Source organism: Cryptotermes secundus, unplaced genomic scaffold (genome assembly GCF_002891405.2).
Source record: "Cryptotermes secundus unplaced genomic scaffold, Csec_1.0 scaffold661, whole genome shotgun sequence".
In the NCBI taxonomy this organism is placed as follows: domain Eukaryota; kingdom Metazoa; phylum Arthropoda; class Insecta; order Blattodea; family Kalotermitidae; genus Cryptotermes; species Cryptotermes secundus.
This window is the reverse complement of record NW_019745089.1, coordinates 517,061-536,714: the sequence shown is the minus strand read 5'-3', so window position 1 is coordinate 536,714 and position 19,654 is coordinate 517,061. Positions and strand designations below refer to the sequence as shown.

The 19,654-nt window shown below is 41.4% G+C and overlaps 1 protein-coding gene across 1 annotated transcript in view; it reads left to right on the top strand.

Moving 5' to 3' along the window:
- LOC111874945 (epithelial discoidin domain-containing receptor 1) overlaps nucleotides 1-19,654 on the top strand; it is a gene marked incomplete at its 5' end in the record, with an annotated part of 554,089 nt that overhangs the window by 503,658 nt on the left and 30,777 nt on the right. Inside the window, 2 exon segments of the mRNA XM_023870830.2 lie at nucleotides 14,198-14,310; nucleotides 15,865-16,050. Coding sequence (XP_023726598.1) covers nucleotides 14,198-14,310; nucleotides 15,865-16,050 — 299 coding nt within the window.

Genomic DNA, 19,654 nt, shown 5'->3' with positions numbered 1-19,654 from the left:
GACCGGCTTAGTTTATGATTATTTTTTCCTTGGCACTACAGCCCCAGTGGGCTTAGGCCTACCTCCTTGAATTTCTCCGTTCACTTCGGTTTTTCTAGATCTTAGACATACGGTAGGACTCCTTGGGCGGGTGATCAGCTCGTCTCAAGGCCTCTACCTGTACACAAACACAGAAAAACGCACACAAACAACCATGCCCTGAGTGGGATTCGAACCCACGATCCCGGTTTCCAAGCGAGCGAAGAGAATGCATGCCTTAGACTGCTCGGCTACCGTGATCGGCTTAGTTTGTGAATAGCCATTCAAAATATATGAGGAAGTTCATGTTGTATAGATATTACGGACTCCCAGTCCAGACGTAAACGTTAGCCAAAGTTTTCTGTACTTTCCCCCTACCCCTTTACTCCCTACTGAATACTGAAATCGACCAAGTTAAAAGCTAATTGTTCAGCTTTTTATTCAAGAATATTTCATTCTCTCATTTTTCTTTATGTATATATAAACATTGAATAATGTGTATACAATTTTAAATGTCAAGGAAGCAGAAACGGAGATCTGATTATATATGGAAGTATAATATTAAAATATACGAGAACTATTCAGAAAGTAATCTCAGTTTATTTTAAGCAGCTAATGTATGAGGGAGGAAATCTCGCGCATGCGAGGTAGCGTCACATGACTCATTCCCTTATAAATCATCACATAAATGGTCACCTATTGTTTGTTCTTGTCTCTGCCGTGTGAGTTATGACGTGTCTTGCGACTGAAAATCTACCAGTTGCGAAATTCGCGCTGTTATCCGCTTTCTTCACACTAAAATCACGAGTGCTACGAAGACCCATCGTGAATTATGCGCGGCGGTTTAAGGTCTAAATGAATTGAGTGAATAAACTGTAAGACAGTGGTGTCGAATTTTCAAAAATGGGCGAGCAAATGTTCACAATGAAGAGCGTAGTGCTCGGCCGGCCATCTGTAGTAAGTGATGATCTTCTTCAAAGTGTTGAACAAAAACTTTGTGAAACTTCGGAACTTTCTTGTGAATTTCTAGAAGTAGCATGGACTGTTCTGTACGAGATTATCATAGTTAGGCTATGCTATCACAAGTCTTGCGCAGTGCGCACAGAGCCGCAGAGGATGGCTCCGGCTCTGACTTTTTAGAACGACGCCACATAGACGGCGATGGATTTCTCAATCACATCATAACAGGTAACGAAACCTGGGTTTCATTTGTGAATGTTGAAACCAGAGAAGAGTCATAGCAGAGGAAGCACACACATTTACCTAACAAGCCGAAAAGTCTAAACAAACTTCTGCATGCCAGAAAGGTGTTAGCAACTGTTTTCTGGGACAGGAAGGGAGTGCTGATGGTGGAATTCATGCACTAAAGGATCACAATAACGTCAGAAGTGTATTGTTAAACACTAAAGAAAGGCTTGGAATTCTGACATCCGGCATAGTGCTCCTAAATGAAAATGCGCGTCTGCATACGAGCACAGCTGCTCGCACTCGAGGACTGCTGGAGCATTTCACCTGGGAGTTGTTTGACCACCCTTCTTCTAGCCCTGATCTCGCTTCTAGCGACTACCACCTGTTTACCCACTCGAAGATTTGGTTGCAGTCACAAAGTTTTTATGAGGAGATGATAGAAGGTATCCAAACGTGACTGAGCTCACAGGCGGCAAACTTGACACGGGCACACATAAACTTATTCCCCGATATGACAGGTAGCTCAGTTCCGACGGGCACTATGCTGAGAGGTAGCTTAAGTATGTAAGTATGTTTCTGTATATAACAAAAAATGTGTTTCTCGATGCTTGTTTTCTTGAACAGATCACCGGAAATTACTTCCCGAAAAGCCCCCGCATATTAAAGAAATTGGTTCTGAAAATGGGAACTTCATTCAGCTGACTTGGGATAGGGCCGAATGACAATCTTTTGCGAACACAATAATGAACTGATTGCATACAATCTGAGAATTTATAGATCTCTGATCAACTATACTTTTCACTTAGACCTTACGCCATGGAGTCTGTATATTAGTCAATCATGTACAGGATGGCACAGTGAAATCGTCAATGACAAAAAAAGACCTTTTTAAGACGATAATGCGAGTTCATAAAACTCTCCCTTTCGAAACTGTACCTTTGAATGTAAATAAAAGCAGAAAATTATGGCCCATAACAATTTACTTTCTAACCCTCAGGAATGTTGGAGTTCTGTGAAAATTATAATCAAAACGATAGAAAGCTTAAATATTTTACATCATCTGTCAGTAATTACAAGAGACAAAGAGCAACATAAAAAAGAGAAATTTATGTTAAACTCTTGAAACATATAGATGAGAATTAATGTGCCAGAATATAAGTTACTTAATGTAAACACACGCCGTGAACTTTGCGAGGGCACATGCTGAAGAATTGTTAATTCGTCACTTCACATTTATACAATCTTCATGTAGAGTAAAGGGCCCTCTCGACCAATCTGTTTACTTAATATATTATGGAAGAAGTAATTTCTTCTCTCACCACTTTCTTCCCCCTTGTCACCTGTATGGGTTAGTCCTCTTAAATTCACAGAATATGCAGGGTTAGAAAGGACTACAGCGCCCATGGACTGTTCCCTCCTATGAGGCTATCCCCCCGTTACGATAGCCGAGCGGTCTAAGGCTTGTACTGCCTGCGCTCGTTCGGAAGCCGGGATCGTAGGTTCGAATCCCACACAAGGCATGGATGTTTTGTATGTGTATGTGTTTATTCTGTGTTAGTGTTGTCCTGTGTTTATGTAGAGGTCTTGCGACTAGTTGATCACTCGTCCAAGGAGTCTTACCGTCAGTAAAATGACCATGAAACTGAAAATCAGAGGCCAGGGTCCAAAGGGGGTGTAGAGCCAGTAAAAAAAAAGGCTATCCATATGAAGCCAGATTTACAAGTGAGGGAATAGGAAAGGCAGCAGGTCCTTGAAGGGACAGCACAGTACCTTCATACAGTAGAAATGGATGTAAAGGGCTGCAGCAGGAACACAGGTGACAGCCTTTGTAGAATTTGGAAACAAATAAAAATTACATGTTTGTGCATGATAAAGTGGAGTACATGTCACTGTCCGGTTGGGCCTAAGAGAAAGCATTTGCAGGAACCTTCTTGAAATGAAGTCTGTCAGTGAACATCAAATATCCAAAAATTCAGTTCCATCATGAAAAGCTTTTCTTGAGAAGTATGGGAACACTTATCTGGCAGATTTATTCATTTTAAATGTTATCTGGAAAAAGTTTTGTGACATATAGACCCGTTGCTAGGCAACGACCGCGAAAAAACGAGGCAACGGCTATTGCTAAGCGACAGCCCACGCGTAACAATGGAAGTACTTTTGGAAGCGGTGTTCTCTATGGGTTACGTTCAGAGGCTATATCACTCGACCGACTGAGTTGGGTTAGTGTAGTGCAGTGGAATGGAAGGAGTTGGTTGCTTAGTGAGTGAATTAGAGGGCAGCTGCGGTTCAGTACTTGTGAGCTGCTGCTGTTAGAAGCTGGTAGCTGAGGCACGGAGATAGTTCTGAGCCTAGAGTAAGGTTGAAAGCCGCTACCAGGCAACGACTGGTAAAGACAGCAGACTGAGAAGACTCATACTCGTGAGAATATGATGTAAGGTCTAATGTTCAGCCTGACTATGCAAATATACTGAAAATAAGTATGGATGCGAAAGAATGAATTTAACTCTTTCAAGCGTAAAATTCATCTAAGTAGGATTTCTAATTTAGGCATTGTCGCGCATGAAATATCCTGAGTCTCCATTATTCCTGCAGAAGTCAATCGGTTAATGACGCTTAGGGAAATAATGGCTATTTATTGTGAAAATCATGCGAAAGAGACAAATAACATTTGGATGGGGAATTTAGTTTTCGAATGTTTACTGTGCTTATAAATGTTACTTATTGCATTTGTAGAGATGATAGGATCTGCATTTATTAAATTTACAATAAATTACATATATGTGTTACATATACAACCTTTTCATAATATAAAACGCCACGTACTAACTTCACAGTCCAGTAAAAACTCTTGCTGTAGAGAATGTAACCAAACACATGATACTCGTATAAAGGGAATACAGAGACCTACTGATGAAAAATAAATCAGAAAGATTTGTTAGCAACGTGTAATTTAAAACGTAGATCATTTTTTTTTGCCAAACAATACATGTTTGGTATAGTCACTCTAAAAAAAATTGAACACTTTATGTTCTGTGTCAACTAGAAAGAACGCAGATCCGTATAGTAAAAACAAGAAACAAACTCCGTGGCCTGTAGTGCGCAAGTGAACTATACCGACAGAGCGACCGCCCCTTGTCGGGGAAGTTACTACCAACTTTTGTGGACAGAGGGTGTCGCGTGGTCAGTTCAACGAATCCCCATGGCCGTTATTTTCAGTTTTTCTAGACCGGGGCCGCTATTTCCTTGAAATAGCTCCTCAATTATCCTCACAAGGCTGAGTGGACCCCGTTCCAGACCCACTACTTCTCAGAAAATCTGGTAGAACTGGGAATCAAACCCGGGACCTCTGGATCTGTTGCATGGAACTCTGACCACTAGAACATAAAGGCGGTCCAGATCCATATAGTACGTTCAAAATTTCCAATTAAACAAATAGAATAGTACATGATTAAACATTCTGCTGTCGACGTGCGACTTGCAACGACTGCCCTCTCTGTCCAGTCTGCAGTGGCCTGAACTCCTTTCTTTCTATTGCCAAAATAAGGGCAGCACTAAATGAAACGCTTCCGACCTTGTGTTCCCCGAGGCGGTATCGATTCCCGCACACAGTTTAGCCAGGGAAACCTTGCTTTGCTTTGAGTTCAGAGCATACACGAATATTTCGTTACCAATTTTGACGCAGGAAGTCAAAAACACAAAAGCTTCCAGCCTCCTTTCATCAGTGGGTTTGGAAAGGTATAGTTGGAGAAGGGAAAAACTTGTGCTGTATAACACAGCACGTAATCTCAAATGTTTTGTAAAGAGCTCTTGGGAATAGCATCATGCTTACTTCTGGATAGGCTGTGTTACAGTTCATTGCGATGTTCATACGTGTTGAAAACTGCATTATGTTGCGATGTGTATATGCACGTACAGTCACCTAACTACAGGTCTTCCATGCTAGGGGTTCCGTTTCCTGTACTTACAGTCCAATCATAACATCTTTAAATACTGAAGAAAACAAACTACAGGTATCAGAAAGCTTTTCAGAATATTTTTACTGAAAGTTACAACAGAGCAACTATTGTTTTTAGGCACACTTTTTTAAAATTCGCTTAGTGGGGGGGTGGGGCGGTGGAGTCCAAATGGGTCCACTCGGCACGGCGGCCATTGATTGGCCTATTGTAGCCTGCCCCGGGTGATGATGCAGAATTTGGTGGAATGAAGATTGGCAGGGGAAACCTAAGTACTCGGAGAAAACCCGCCCCAGCGCCACTTTGTCCACCACAAATCCCACTTGACCAAACCCGCGGTGGGAAGCCAGCGACTAACCGCTTGAGCTATGGCGCAGCCGGGAGGCTCACTTAACTGTCAGAGCTAGTGCTACATGCAACGAGCCTATGCAGAACTATCGGTCCGCTGAGTTGCCGCACACTCACTCACATTGATTGTGATGTCATGTACAGATCTGGTTATCTGTTTCATATACTGACATGCAGTGTTATCATATATATTTATTACAATAAGGTAAAGCAAAGCTATACCTGTAACAGACTGTGGAGGCCCATAGGTTTGTGAGATGTCAAGGTTCCCACATTTTCTAGACAATCGGCTCACAGATGGTGGTGACCTTGTTAGTCTTACGCTCCGGCCGGCCGCCCATCACCCTCCAGGAGGATTTCTGGTACTCATTTCTGTTACAGGCTTAGTCGACTCCAGGGCCATAGTGCGGCTGGAAGGATTAGGTCAATTGAAAATTCCAGTGACCGACAGTATGATTATAAAATTGTTTTCATTGTTTCCAATATTTACCTTTCGCTTATATCACTTTGTATTACAGTTTATTGTACATATACCATCTGTACATGTATCTAACTACAGCATCTGAATGGGTAGATGTATGCATAACACTAAGCTCGCGATTTTCCAGGTTGCTAATGCAAGACCTACTGAGAATCTCGTTTCTTACTCCCTCAATATAACTTGTGCTCCAAACGTTTCTATTGCTGGAAAGAGAAGTGTACAGTAGTCCCGCGGTCTAAGGTGTGAACTATCTCCGCCTTTTCAAATCCTGGGATCTTGGATTCGAATCTCACTAGAGACGTGAATGTCTGCCTGAGTTTATTCTGTGTTGTGTTGTCCTGTGTAGGTAAAGGCCTTGCGACGGGCTGATCCCGCGTCCAGTGAGTCTTACCAACGTCTATAAATTTAATATTTCAGAACTAATTAATTCTGAATGGGAACAGGCCAGAGAGTCTATAATCCGCCAAGATGGGCTAAACGTAGAGACGCTAGAGTACTTGTGACGCTGTAGAGTCTGGAAAGAGCCCGACGTTCCAAAGGACCACATGAACGCAATCTTCACGGTCGAAGAAGAAACCAGCAAAAACAGGCGGCAGGTCGAGCTGATCTTGTTCCTGCTACTGCATGTTGCTTGCCTTGCCTACTCTTAAATCCTGAAGATGGAGGTGATATAATCCTGTGAAACGTCGGGTTCTCTCTGAACTATATGGCTGTGCAAGCCAGAAGACCGAACACTTCACATTCACCGTTGTGAGGATCCCAAATCCAATATCATCATCATCATTTGCAAAGCAGCTTTAACTGAGCCACTGTCTGCCTCAGATTGTACTACCAGATTGCATCCTGTTTTCACTTCTTTGCATTTCGCAACAATATTTTTTAAAGAACAAGGTCTTCAGCCTTACGTCCAAGCCCCAACCTGGTCGACCAAGTCTCAGTTTATGTCCCCCAGTGACACGGTGGCCCAGTTACACCCCCAGGCACCGGGTTCCCTTCTCGTCGCTTTCTACGACTTAAGAGATCTACGGTGTAAGTACTTGAACCCGCCTGCAGAAGGGGAAAAATGCAATATATTCTTAAGAATATTATGAGAACTCTGCAAAGTCACACGCTTACTCGTCACGTAGTTGTAAAAAAAGTCTGAGGCACTTTATCTTCCCAGTTATCTCTTTTCTCATGCCTTAAGAGTAAGCGACGCTCATGTAAGAGTCTAGAAAGCAAGCGCTGAGTTAACTGCTTGATGAAGAACTTCACCAAGTATTTTCACGACCTTACGAATAAAAATGATCACTAATGAAATGAAAATGGTACGTAACGCTCAAAGCATGGATGATAAATTCGTACTGAATTTTAATCATAAGTCCAGAAAGTAAGGGGGCACTTTTGAGTCCCAACCTTGGATTTCAAGATAATATTAAAATGGACTAAATTTATAACGAAATGACGTATGGGGATATCGATTGGTTTCGTCTGGCTCGGTGTGTGTGTGTGTGTGTTAGGGAAGTAGAGGCAGAGACTTGTCAGTGTCTAAGGCTATTTAGATCTACATAAAAATCAAATTACTCCATGGGGCTGAATCCTTCTTAAGAAGCCGCCAGTCGCTCAGCTACTCAAAAATTTACCAACATTCTATGGAGTTCTCAAGGATTCAGATCCATGGAATTTGTTAGCTATATATATCGAATTAAAATCCACAGCAGAACAAGGGCAGATTAATACATATTATACTGGATGTTGTAATGGCCTGACTTTAAGAATGAGGTCAAATTGCTAAATTATATAAGAATTATGGAAAATTAAAAGACGATTAAAAATGCCGGACTTTTATGGGATTGGGGGAGGGGCTGTCAATAAGTTCCTAAAAATCACTCACCCACTCATGCAGCTGAGCCCTTCTTGAGAAGCTGCCGATTGTGCAGCTACTCAAGAACTTCCCACTGTTTTATGGAACCCGAAGGTTCATTGCCGTGTTCAAAAAAGCCCTCCACTGGTCCCTATTCTCAGCCAGATCAATCCAGTCAATACCAATCCATCTTATTTCTCTAAGATCAATTTTAATATTATCCACCCACCTACCTCTTGGCCTTCCTAGTGGTCTCTTTCCTTCTGGCTTCCCGCCAATATCCTATATGCATTCTTATTCCTCCTATTCGTACTACATGCCCTTCCTATCTCATCCTCCTAATTATTCCTGGAGAAGAGTACAAGTTATGAAGCTCCTCGTTATGCAGTTTTCTCCAACCTCCTGTCACTTCATCTCTCTTGGGTCCAAATATTCTTCTCAGCACCCCGTTCTCAAACACCCTCAGACTATTTTCCTCCTTTAATGTCAGAGAACAGGTTTCACACCCGTACAGAACCACAGGTAAAATTATAGTTTTGTATATCCTAATTTTTATGTTTCTGGACAGCAGACGAGAAGACAGAAGTTTCTGCACTGAATTTTAACAAGCATTAGCCGAGTTCAATCTCCTCTTAATTTCCTAAAAATCAAACAAATAAAATTAGTAGAAAATATGTAAAATAAAAACTTATATACTACTTAAATTATCTGTCAAATAAATGTGAACAGCCATGTAATGTTAATGAATGTCAAAATATAAGCCATGAATTCACGATCGTCTCCAACGATGTCGCCCGACGTGCTATGAAAACTAATTATATGGTTACTTCATGGCAAAATGACCATTGAATCAAATTATAAGGAACACTAAGTGGTTGTCCGCCGGTCACGGTAGCCGAGCGGTGTAAGGCATGCACTGCCTTCGCTCCCTCGGAAACCGAGATCGTGAGTTCGAATCCCACTCAGGGCATGGATATTTGTGTGCGCTTTTCTGTGTTTGTCTACAGGTAGAGGCCTTGCGACGAGCTGATCACTCGCCCAAGGAGTCCTACCGTATGTGTAAGATCTAGTAAACCGAAGTGAAACGGAGAGTTTCATGGAGGTAGGCCTAGGTCCAAATTGGGGCTGTAGCGCCACAGGAAGAAAAAAGTGGTTGTCCACAGGATATAAAAATAGGGGCCAAATTCCCAAGTAGTGAATGGCCGTATGATAGTTCAGTATCATCTGACAGAAGTGGACCCAATGGCTAGTTCATGTCACTCGGTGACAGAAATTCATTTTCAGTATATAACATGGGGTTTCTCTGTTCACTGAGAAACTATCAGTTTTTCAGGAAGGATTGCATGACCCATCTTTGAATCCTGGGTAAAGCTGCAAAACTGATGAACGTCTCTCCGTATAATGTGTTCATGTGCAACTGTTAATATCAGATGTACTCGTACTCATACGTGTGTGACATCTGTAACTGAAAGCGGACAGTAGACTGCAAATTAATGTATACATTTTGTAGAATCCAAGATTATTACCGACATGAACCGGTCTCATTTGGCAGAACAGTACACAGATATAAGACATAGCCTGAGAAGATATGAATTATCACTACGCTTGTAATTAACGCTCACCTTCAGTGCAACGGTCTTCAAAGGAACCTGCATAATAGTTCTGTCTTCTGAAGATATAACGGTCTTTGGTTGTGCTTCCGAATTAGTACATCAAACGGTAAACGAAAGTTCTCCCTCAGAGGAAATCCTGACGTAGTTCCGCAACAGTTTCATCATGTCGTGGCAGAGTCCAAGTGTGTTGTTCCTTTTGTCCGCAGAGTTGGATCTAGACCAGGTACATTCTACACAACAGAGAGATGTGATGAATATCTGCAGTCCGTTTCATGAAGACCGATATGTAAATCAAAATGTGAACCAATTACATGGAGCAAAGTCCTTCTTGAGAAGCTAATAACCGTTCAGATAATCAATAAATTCATCTCCTTTTACGGAACCTGAAGGTTCGTTACCGAGTCCACAGAGACCGCCACTGGACCCTAGGTCTTACTCCATCCTCTCCACATTCTCATACATCGTTCCTACAAGACTGATTTTAATATTATCCTCTCACCTATGTCTTAATCTTCCAAGTTATGTCTTCCTTTGAAGTATTCGACCAAAATTTCATACAATTTTTTTACCTCTCGTTGAGTATCCATAATTCATAGGATGTTTACAAAGGATCTGTTAGGATGCGAAATGATAAATACAAAGCACAGCTGTTAAACGCGGTAGCGTAGTTGATTTAGGCACTGTGCTATAAGCCGCGAAGGTCGCGGGTTCGATTCCGCATGAGATCATTGGATGTTTTAATTTACCTAATCCTTCCAGCCGCAGGCTACCAGGCCCTGGGGTCGACTCAGCCTCTAAGAGAAATGAGTAGTAGGAATCTTCTTGGGGGTAAAGTGCGGCCGGCGCGTAAGCCTGACAACCAACTGTCTAGAAAATGAGGGAGCCTCGACGTATCACAACCCTATGGGCCTTCACGGCCTGTTACAGTGATAGCTTTACCTTTACCTTTGCCTTTGCCTGCATTCTGGTTGACCTTAACTTTCATACTCCATGATTCAATGTCGAGTACTAATCCAATACTCACGCGGTGTATTTAGTACTTTGCCGATCATAGTGGCCGTGTGGTCTAAGGTATGAACTGTCTTCGCCCGCTCAACACTGGTGTCGTAGGTTCGAGTGTTAATCTAGGCAGGGATGTCTAACTGCGTTTATTCTGTATGTCGTGTGTAGGTAGCGGTCTTGCGACGGCCCGATCCCACGTCCAAGCAGTCATACCGACTGTCTGTTAGACAAGGGAAATGAAGAGAAATGAATAGTTTCACAGATGCCCCATGCTCCAGATGGAGAAGAAGGGGAAATACGAATGAATGAATGAATAAATATGTATTACTGAGATGTGTGATATGACATGTTATTTCCTCATTTAAATAGAGCATATTTTAGGAAAACCTCAAAAGAAGAAGGGCAACTTTGCTAGCTAATGCTAAAGTAACTTGCTTCTCCTGTGGTATGCGTATTAGACAAATAAAAGCGTGTACCTCAATATACAGCTGACCATACCTGTTTAGAAGATGTCTTCTTCATTAGAGAAGTAACTGTAAAATATTAGTAGAACGCTGCAGTACAGATTATCAGCCCCTCTAACTCCTAAGCAGCACACAATGGAGAGACAAAGACTGCTAGCCCTCTGTGTGGTTCTGTAAGTTAGCCGAGCCCCAGTGTCCAATAAATAGAGCTGGGGGCCCTGGAAACCAGCAACGAACAGGGCTCTCCTGTAGTCAATATTGACAGGAGAAGTGAACTGCAGGACCAGGCTAACACGCGAGAGACAACCATAGCAACTTAAGGGCAAGCAAGGGATTCCAGAGTGAACAGTCGCTGCTGGTACATCATTACACTTCTGTGAAGTCAAACGCGTATCTCTGTGCCTTAAGTTAACTTACACTCAACTTGCGTCTTTGTAGTCAGCTGTATCGGCTTCGCTATACGTGCGTGAGGGAGGTTGTGGTAATGATGGATGTAACAGGGCTTATACTCGTATGCAGAGTGATTCGATCTTGAAGAAAGCAGTCTTCTTGGATGTGGCACCGTGTATATGTGGTGTTGCCCGACGTTTCGGAGGAACGTACCTCTTCCTTCTTCAGGGTAGAAGGAAAAATACCCTGAAGATGGAGGCGATACGTTCCTCCGAAACGTCGGTTAACATCACATCTACATGGTGCCACATCCCAGAAGACTGCTTTCTTCATAGTCACCGCCGTGAAAACCTCAAATCTGACATGATTCTATATTACTGTCGGGGTTTCCGTGGCCTATACTTTTCAAACCTTACGCGCCACGAAAGGTGGGCATGTTTAAGTTGTTTATGATTCTGCAATAATGAGTCCATAAATAATAAAACTTTTTGAGTTATACTTTCATTTTCTATAAACATTTGATTTTATTATCTCCGACTTGAAAATTATAGGCCACGGAAACCCCGACAATAATTTAGATTCACCCAGTACATTGAGGTGATATGAAAATGTTACATTTTGAATCATAATCTTTCATTGCTTCCAATGGTGGTTATACTTATTTTATGTAATACCAAAGAACACATTTTTCCTAATGATTCTCTAAAGATTTGTGGCAGTGGTTGACTGACTGTGCGAATACTACATTACATTAGCTGAGTCACGTGGTGCACACCTACAGAGCAAGGTGACGCAAGCGCTAACTGTATTAAAGCAGCACCTCTTTACAATCTCAGTCGCAGAGCCGACCAGCGTGACTGAGGTATTTCGCGATTTTCATCAGTTAATTCAGGCAAATACCGGATTAGTATCTTCAAATAGGCCACGACCGCTTTATTCCACGCCGTTTCCAATTCGTCTTTCATGTATCATTCTGCCCTAAACTAAGCGAAGGCCCATAGGGTTGTGAGACGCTGAGGGTCCCATCGGCTCAAAGTTGGCGGTAAAATTTGTATAGAAGAGTATCTTAATATTACCATGCATTGCTTACACTTTTATTAAACTTTGGATTCTCACTGTATTCACTTATTTAGCTACAGATCTCACATCCTGAGCGAATTCGCATGCACACTGAATAGCAATACAAGTATTATCATGCCTATGCGTGTGACTATAGACGTGGTCCGGATTTGTAATTGGATTTATTGAGTACTTACGGATCATAACTGCAAGTAACTATAACACTAACGCTAATTCACACACTCTAAAATTCACTACAGCACATTAAGTCTTTTCAGTCTGCTGTGTCTTCACTAGACGTTGTGTGGTAACGGCTTCCAACGATGGACGTTTCCCTTACTCTCGGGTTCCCGAATTATCTCAGTGCCTCGGTTACCGGCCTCTAGGGCTGGGTATCGATTGCGCGCGGCTGCCGCGTGCAGCTGTTCGTGCCCGGAAAACTTGTTCGTTTGTTTACCGTGTTCGTGTCCAGCATCGAAGCGCGGCAGCCGCGTGCGGCCGTTGATCGACTCTGTTCCTCAGTTCTCTGACCGCCTCAACCGAAAGAGCACAACACGCTGAAATCCCTTTGCCGCGGGACAAAGAACCACTCCGATTTGGCTCGACACGTACCAAGTTCACGGCGGCAGTGTTCGTTCTGCCGCGTGCGGCAACATGGTATCGACTTTGCGAGGCAAAGCAACGAACATTGTCTCGCGCGGCAGCCGCGCCAAATCGATACCCGGCTTAACAGTAACAGCTCACAACGACTTAACTGCAGCAGTTCTCTGACTGACTGTTCACCAGCTCACTTCACTCCACTGTACTCAACTGCATTATGCTCGCCAACTCACCAATTATCCTGGTTAAAATATCTCGGTACGGACAGCACAGAAAACACGGTTCCCCTGTTGTTTGATTGTTGCTTGTTATGAATCTGTTGCCTAGCACTCGGCGTTGTTTACGGAGTCATTACTTAGCAACAGGTCTGTATGCTGCAGTATGATTACGAATGATACGTCATGTCGGATCGGGACCTATGTTAAGACACTAAGTCGATTAGTACAATAACAAAGACACGGTAAAGAGAAACCCAGGATGCCTAAATTGTACTTGCTAGATGAACTTAAAGTAAAGTAAAGGTATCCCTGTAACAGGCCGTGGAGGCCCATAGGGTTGTGAGATGTTGAAGTTCCCACATTTTCTAGACAATCGGCTCAAACATAGCCGTAAGGTTGTCAGCCCTGCGCGCCGGCCACCCTTTACCCCCAAAAATATTCCTGGTACTCATTTCTGTTAGAGGCTGAGTCGACCCTAGGGCCATAGTGCGGCTGGAAGGACTAGGTAAATTGAAAAAAGTCCAATGACCTCATCGAGATTCGATCCCGCGACCTTCCGGCTTGTAGCATAGTGCCTCAACCAACTACGCTACCGCGTCATACAAAATTTTTTTCTCCTTTGCTGTGCTGTTTCTGAAACACGTCGACTCAGTTTATATTTATCGGGCCTATGTTTTAGTATAATCTTAAGTAAGATGGAAAGTTTTGTGCTTATTTTATTATTCAAAATGTTGTATGAGTTCTCTAGTTAGATAACTAACACAATGAATGATTTATCTGAAAATCTTGTGTCCATTCATCTGAAAATATATTTCTTCCGCAAAACTTGAAATTTATAATTTAACAAAACTTGGGGCGAATTGAATTTTGAAGAATCTTATCTTTCTCACATCCCAGAATAAAGTGTTCCTCCCAGTCATCGCTGTGAGAACCTCAAATAATTGGATATATTTTGAATAAGGACTCACATTCATTTTACAGCAACTTATTTGACTACAATACAGAATTGTTTGATTTCAGGTTCATCTGTGCGAGGCAGAGGGAATCCCCGAGTACAATGGAGTGTCCTCTTTTCACAAGAAGCAACTTGTAGTAGTGAAGTCCCTCTGGCGTGGATGTGGAGAAACAACGAGGTGCGTTCAAACGTTCGTTTATTTACTACTCTTTTACGACAAAAAGCAGATGGCGTAATCCTGTAAATTAGTAACAACATATCATGCGTCTCAGTTAAACTGTTTATTCACATTAGAATTGTTTAAAGGTTGCAGTGAAGTGTACGTGTTATTGCAGTTTGCTAACGTTACAGTAATGCGCTCACTGATTCTGAAAAATTTCTGCACATGAATAAAACATCAGTATATTACAGAGCGTCACAGTTTTGAATAATTTGGTTTGTGCTTCATTTAACCGGCTACTTATTTTACTTAAATTATCTAGACGATCATTATGTTTTTTTGACATGGTTTCTTTTTGGATTTCTATTATGAAGATGTCAGTTACAGAATTGAATTACAACAAACATATCTTATTTTAATCATCGCTGCAGTGGGAATGAATTTATTTTGTACGGTTTTTTCCTACGTTTTGCTACCTTGTTTCTTGATGCTAGGCTATAGTGAATGACAAAACTCTTCGTCTAACCGACTAAGTTTTCCCTTCACTTTTAAGGGAGTTCACACTTGCCATGGAAATTCAGATGGACCCAAGAAATGTACATACATACACTTCAACATACAAAAAACTGCTTAAATAATCTTTTGGTAATACAGATTAATATAATAATAAGACACGTGTTGAACTAGAACAAGTGTTAAAAGTGTCCAACATTAGTTTATAGACACTTCTGAGTTCGGCGGACTAATGCACGAGCAACAGTGGCCTTAGTGTCCGGTAGGATTGAGGGACACGTCTTTTCAATTTATTTCCGTAACCGTCTCCAGTGTCTGTGGTTTTCTGTGATATACCAGATCCTTCAGGGACCCCCAGAAGTAAAAGTCGATGGGGAGGGGTTAAAACAGGTGAGTGCGTGGGATCCGCTTCGTCCTATCCATTGGCCTGGTACGGTTTCATCGAGGTGGCTCTCGACATTCCGGTGGTAGCATGGTGGTGCGCCATTTTGTTGCAAGCAAAATGGCTCATTTCCATACAGATGATGAATGGCACGTAAAATGGATGTCCGAAGGATGTTGAGTTAAATAGGGCCATTAACTATTCTTTAAAAAAGAAACTTCGTGTACTTGTGCACATTATGCACTCTACCATCCGTCTCAAATCTGTCACGAATGCGTGCAGTTGTTAATCGTGTTTCAGGTTCCGTTGTGCAAATTCACGCCGCCACTATCTTTGTGCTTTACACACATTTCTAGTACCACTTCAAAATTATCTTGCGATGCTCAAACGACAACGTTTCTGCCGCAATTTTCTTTAACTATCCTACCATTCTACAAGATGGCTCTTACATTCATGTGACTAGCACCACCTTTTGAGAGAGTATCACATTACACGCCTTACGTTGTATTGTGGTTCAACCTTGAAAATGTAGGTTACCTCTGTTAAAGTGTTCATACGTTTCTTTGGGCCCCCCTGTATGGAATATACCATGAAATCGCCTATATTTTAACAAATTGCCAAGTATTCTCGTTGTATACGTTATTCTAAAACTAAACTTCTCTTTGTTGTTACAATAGACAAGAATTTCTCCGCGAAGTTAGCTGGTTGGCGAGCATCAGGGACACGAATTTGACACGTATCATTGGAATCTGTGGCCAAGAAGAGCCTCTGTGTGTCATTCAGGAACACTCGGACCTTGGCAACCTTCCACAATTTCTGCAGCTCCAGAGCCTCGCTGCAGAGGAAGGCACTTCTACGCTCAGGTAGGAACAAAACGCCACTTAAATATATCAAGTGTATCAGATTTAAATCTGCAGGATAATTTTACCATATGTATAATATAGAAAGTCTTGCCTTATTATAAAATTGTCATTGTTTGTGTTACTGAACATCAGTATCGTTGCTTAAGAAGTCAGGCTCATTTTTCACGACTTTCTCTGGTGAACAACTTCTCTTCACCTCTTAGGCATGGATCAGCCATGTGACTGTGGAAGCAGCTCCGTTTAAAGGTTATAAGAGATAGCCTTTTCCTGGGGAGTAAAGTGCCGCCGGCGCGTAAGGCTGACAACCTTACCGTCATCTTTGAGCCGATTCTCTAGATAATGTGGGACCCTCAACATCTCACAACCCTATGGGCCTTCACGGCCTGCTACAGGGATAGCTTTACTTTTTTTTACTTACAGTCTTAGACAAATTCCAATTTAACGAATATCTGCACTTTGCTTGTCTTAAATAAAGTTAGGAGCGGCGTAAATCTTAGTTAAAGTCGTGAATTTTAATATTGGAATATTTTTCCTTTATCACTTTTTTTTGGCTATATTCATCATTTATGTCATTCATTATAATAAAACATTTGAGCGTGAATACTCTCTGAATCGAACTTGACAAAAAATTGTTGAATTTAAATTAATTTTATTTGCACATGAACCAGTATATCCCGTTTTAATATAAATACAATTGCTATTTATTATATTTATGAAAATTATGAATTTAATTTTATTCATTTCGATTATTGAAATATATTTTGAGAAGAGTTTAACTTGACAACACTGTAATTTTACATAAGTTTGCTGCTTTGTCACAAGTGAAGCTTTAGTTGACGCGTTTTGCCAAAAGCAACGTATCGTTGGAAAAGAAGAATAGTGACTAAAAATACACATGAGAAAAGACTAGCTCAACAGAAAAGTGGAAAGAAATTTGCTATAGTTTCTGCTACGCTACTTTGTAACTGTTTCCAACGTTGCCGCCCTTTCACAGTGAATGGCTTGCAAATCAAGTCAAAGTCAACGTTTCAATACATTATTATTAATTTCTCCTGAACGGGTTAATGAATGTAAGTGTAATTTTGCAACACTATTTCTAAAGGTAGAACTTATAAGTTTAAAAATTCTGAATATCATAGTATAATTTTTTACATGTTTCTCTTCTCCTATAATGTACGAGGTGACGACCTTCCATAAGACCACATTTAAATTTAATTAGAATTAAAGGTGCAATAACTTCTGAACGGGTAAATGTATTGAGTCCAAACTCTTTTAGGGATTTCAGAATAAAAGAACGAATGATCTATACTTTCTTTTCAATTTTATACATTATTAAGTATTTCATATACATCCTTAAATCAATGGTTCGCAGTGACGCACAACAAAATGTTGCGTGCCAGAAAAGTTTGTGGAATGGAGCCCTATAAGAAAAATAATAGTCGTCCATTTCCTTATAATAGCGACGATAATTCTGTTAGCTTATATTTGTGAAGGAGTAATTGGATTCCCTGTCATTCTGATATGTCTAAAGGTTTTTGATTGTTTGCTATTCAGATTACACATATCGGACATTTTCAGTCATTACTTACTGGTTGAAGAAAGGAGGTTCGGTCTATGAGTTCTGTTTCCATCTTCACACGGAAGTAAAAAATCTATTAGGTCTATTATGACATTCCTTGGAGAGCGACCGGCTCCATCCAAGACATCCACCACATTAGATTAGATAATTTTATCTGATGATGGAAGCAGAACGAACTTCTGAAACAGCCAAATATACCCCGTACACAGTATGTCAGTTCATGTCCTTGCTGTTAAACATGGAGCTATGCGCGAGACGCTCCGGTCGAGATTCGAGTACAGTACCTCTCGAATACGAGCACAGAGCATTGCCGCTACGCCATTCCGCTTTGTGAACACCGTAATGAAATTTAAGAGTTAACTAGATGAGCGACTATTAGTTTCAAAGAAGAGATTTTTTTTTCAACGAGTTTAGTTATTAAATTAGCGCCGTGCCACGTGCTGCCATCTGTTGAATACTGTAGGAACTCCACGCAAGTGTGTTACAAGGCGTGGGGTTGATCCATACTAGCGGCCAAGCACAAAGAGTTTTTATTTAACTTCGAACTCCTTTTCCGTGAATATAAAGCTCGTGGACGCAGATGACCAAGTTACTGTGATTTAAAAGCATTTGAATAAACTGATTAGAATATTATACTGCAGCATCCTGTTCCACTGTGTGTTCAGACTTTGTGTTCCCACTTCTTGCCGTCTTTGTGCAGCGTCGTTGGTACGAGTATATCATTTTCACACGTCTTCGTCTCTATATTATCACTGCATGTTTCGGCCTAACTGGCCATCATCAGGTGTGTAAGGTGCTGAGTTCAAGAAGCCTGCTGCTGTTCTATTACGCTGTTCGTTTTTTTTCATTTTCCATGTAAATGCTTCAGAATATTCTATGTTATATACAGAGTGGGAACACAAAGTTTCAACAAATTGAATTAAGTAGCGTTTCTTGCTTGAGGATATTGTTACATAATAGGCTTAGTGAATATTTGTTAGGCTATTATTATTTAAGATTGTATTAAAATAACCCATTGAAGAATTTATATAATTCAGTAGCTACATGTCGGAAATATCATGTTTAATATAAAATAATTAGATAACTTACGACAAATCGATCAATTTTGAAACATGAAAATAGATCATAGAATGTTGTAATGAACTATGAAAATCAGATTATCAAGATATAATGAATATCCAGCCAACTGCCTCATGTCTTTATACTTATCCCCGTCTTAGAAATTGGCTGGTACTTTGGTTATTTCATGATTCAGTTTCAAATGGAGCGTTTTAGAATATCAAATGTGGCGGGATGAACACTTGGCAAGTAACGATATCAAAAGAGGAGACCGTTGCTTATTTCGGGGCATTACTCGAAATCCGTCCCAAAGCATTCATTTAAGATATGAAAATCTCTTTCAGAACACATCAGAGAAGCTTTAAGGAAAACAGAAATTGATTGCAAACTATTATTAATTAATTAAGCCCCACGTCATGAAGACACATGTGGGAGTGGAGATATAGCTTCACCATTCTTTACCTCGGCACTAGTTGTGAGTGGGTATTTCTTTTATTGCTAGTGGGGTGGGACTAAGACCCTTGTACTGCGGCTAATTCTGGCCTATTGTACCAGCCCCAGATGATAGGTGAGGATGATTGTGGAGCAATTGGTGGGATGAAAACTGGCAGGGGAAACCGAAGTACTCGGAGAAAACCTGCCCCAGCGCCGCTTTGTCCACCACAAATCCCACTTGACCAGACTCGGGTTCGAACTCGGGCCGCCGCGGTGGGAAGCCAGCAACTAATCGCTTGAGCTATGGCGCGGTCCTGTGAGTGAGTAGTTTCACGCCTCGGCCGCTTTATCTCCGGGGAAATCGCTCTCGGTACCCTTTGGATAGGAGGTTAGGTGGGTTCCAGAGCCCGTCTGGACACGATGGTGAAGATAAAAAAAAAACTTAACTCTGCCGACAATTGAAACCTGGCCGCCCAGGTAGTAACCAGTCGCTATACCGACTGAGTTATCCAGACTCCCATAATATGTATC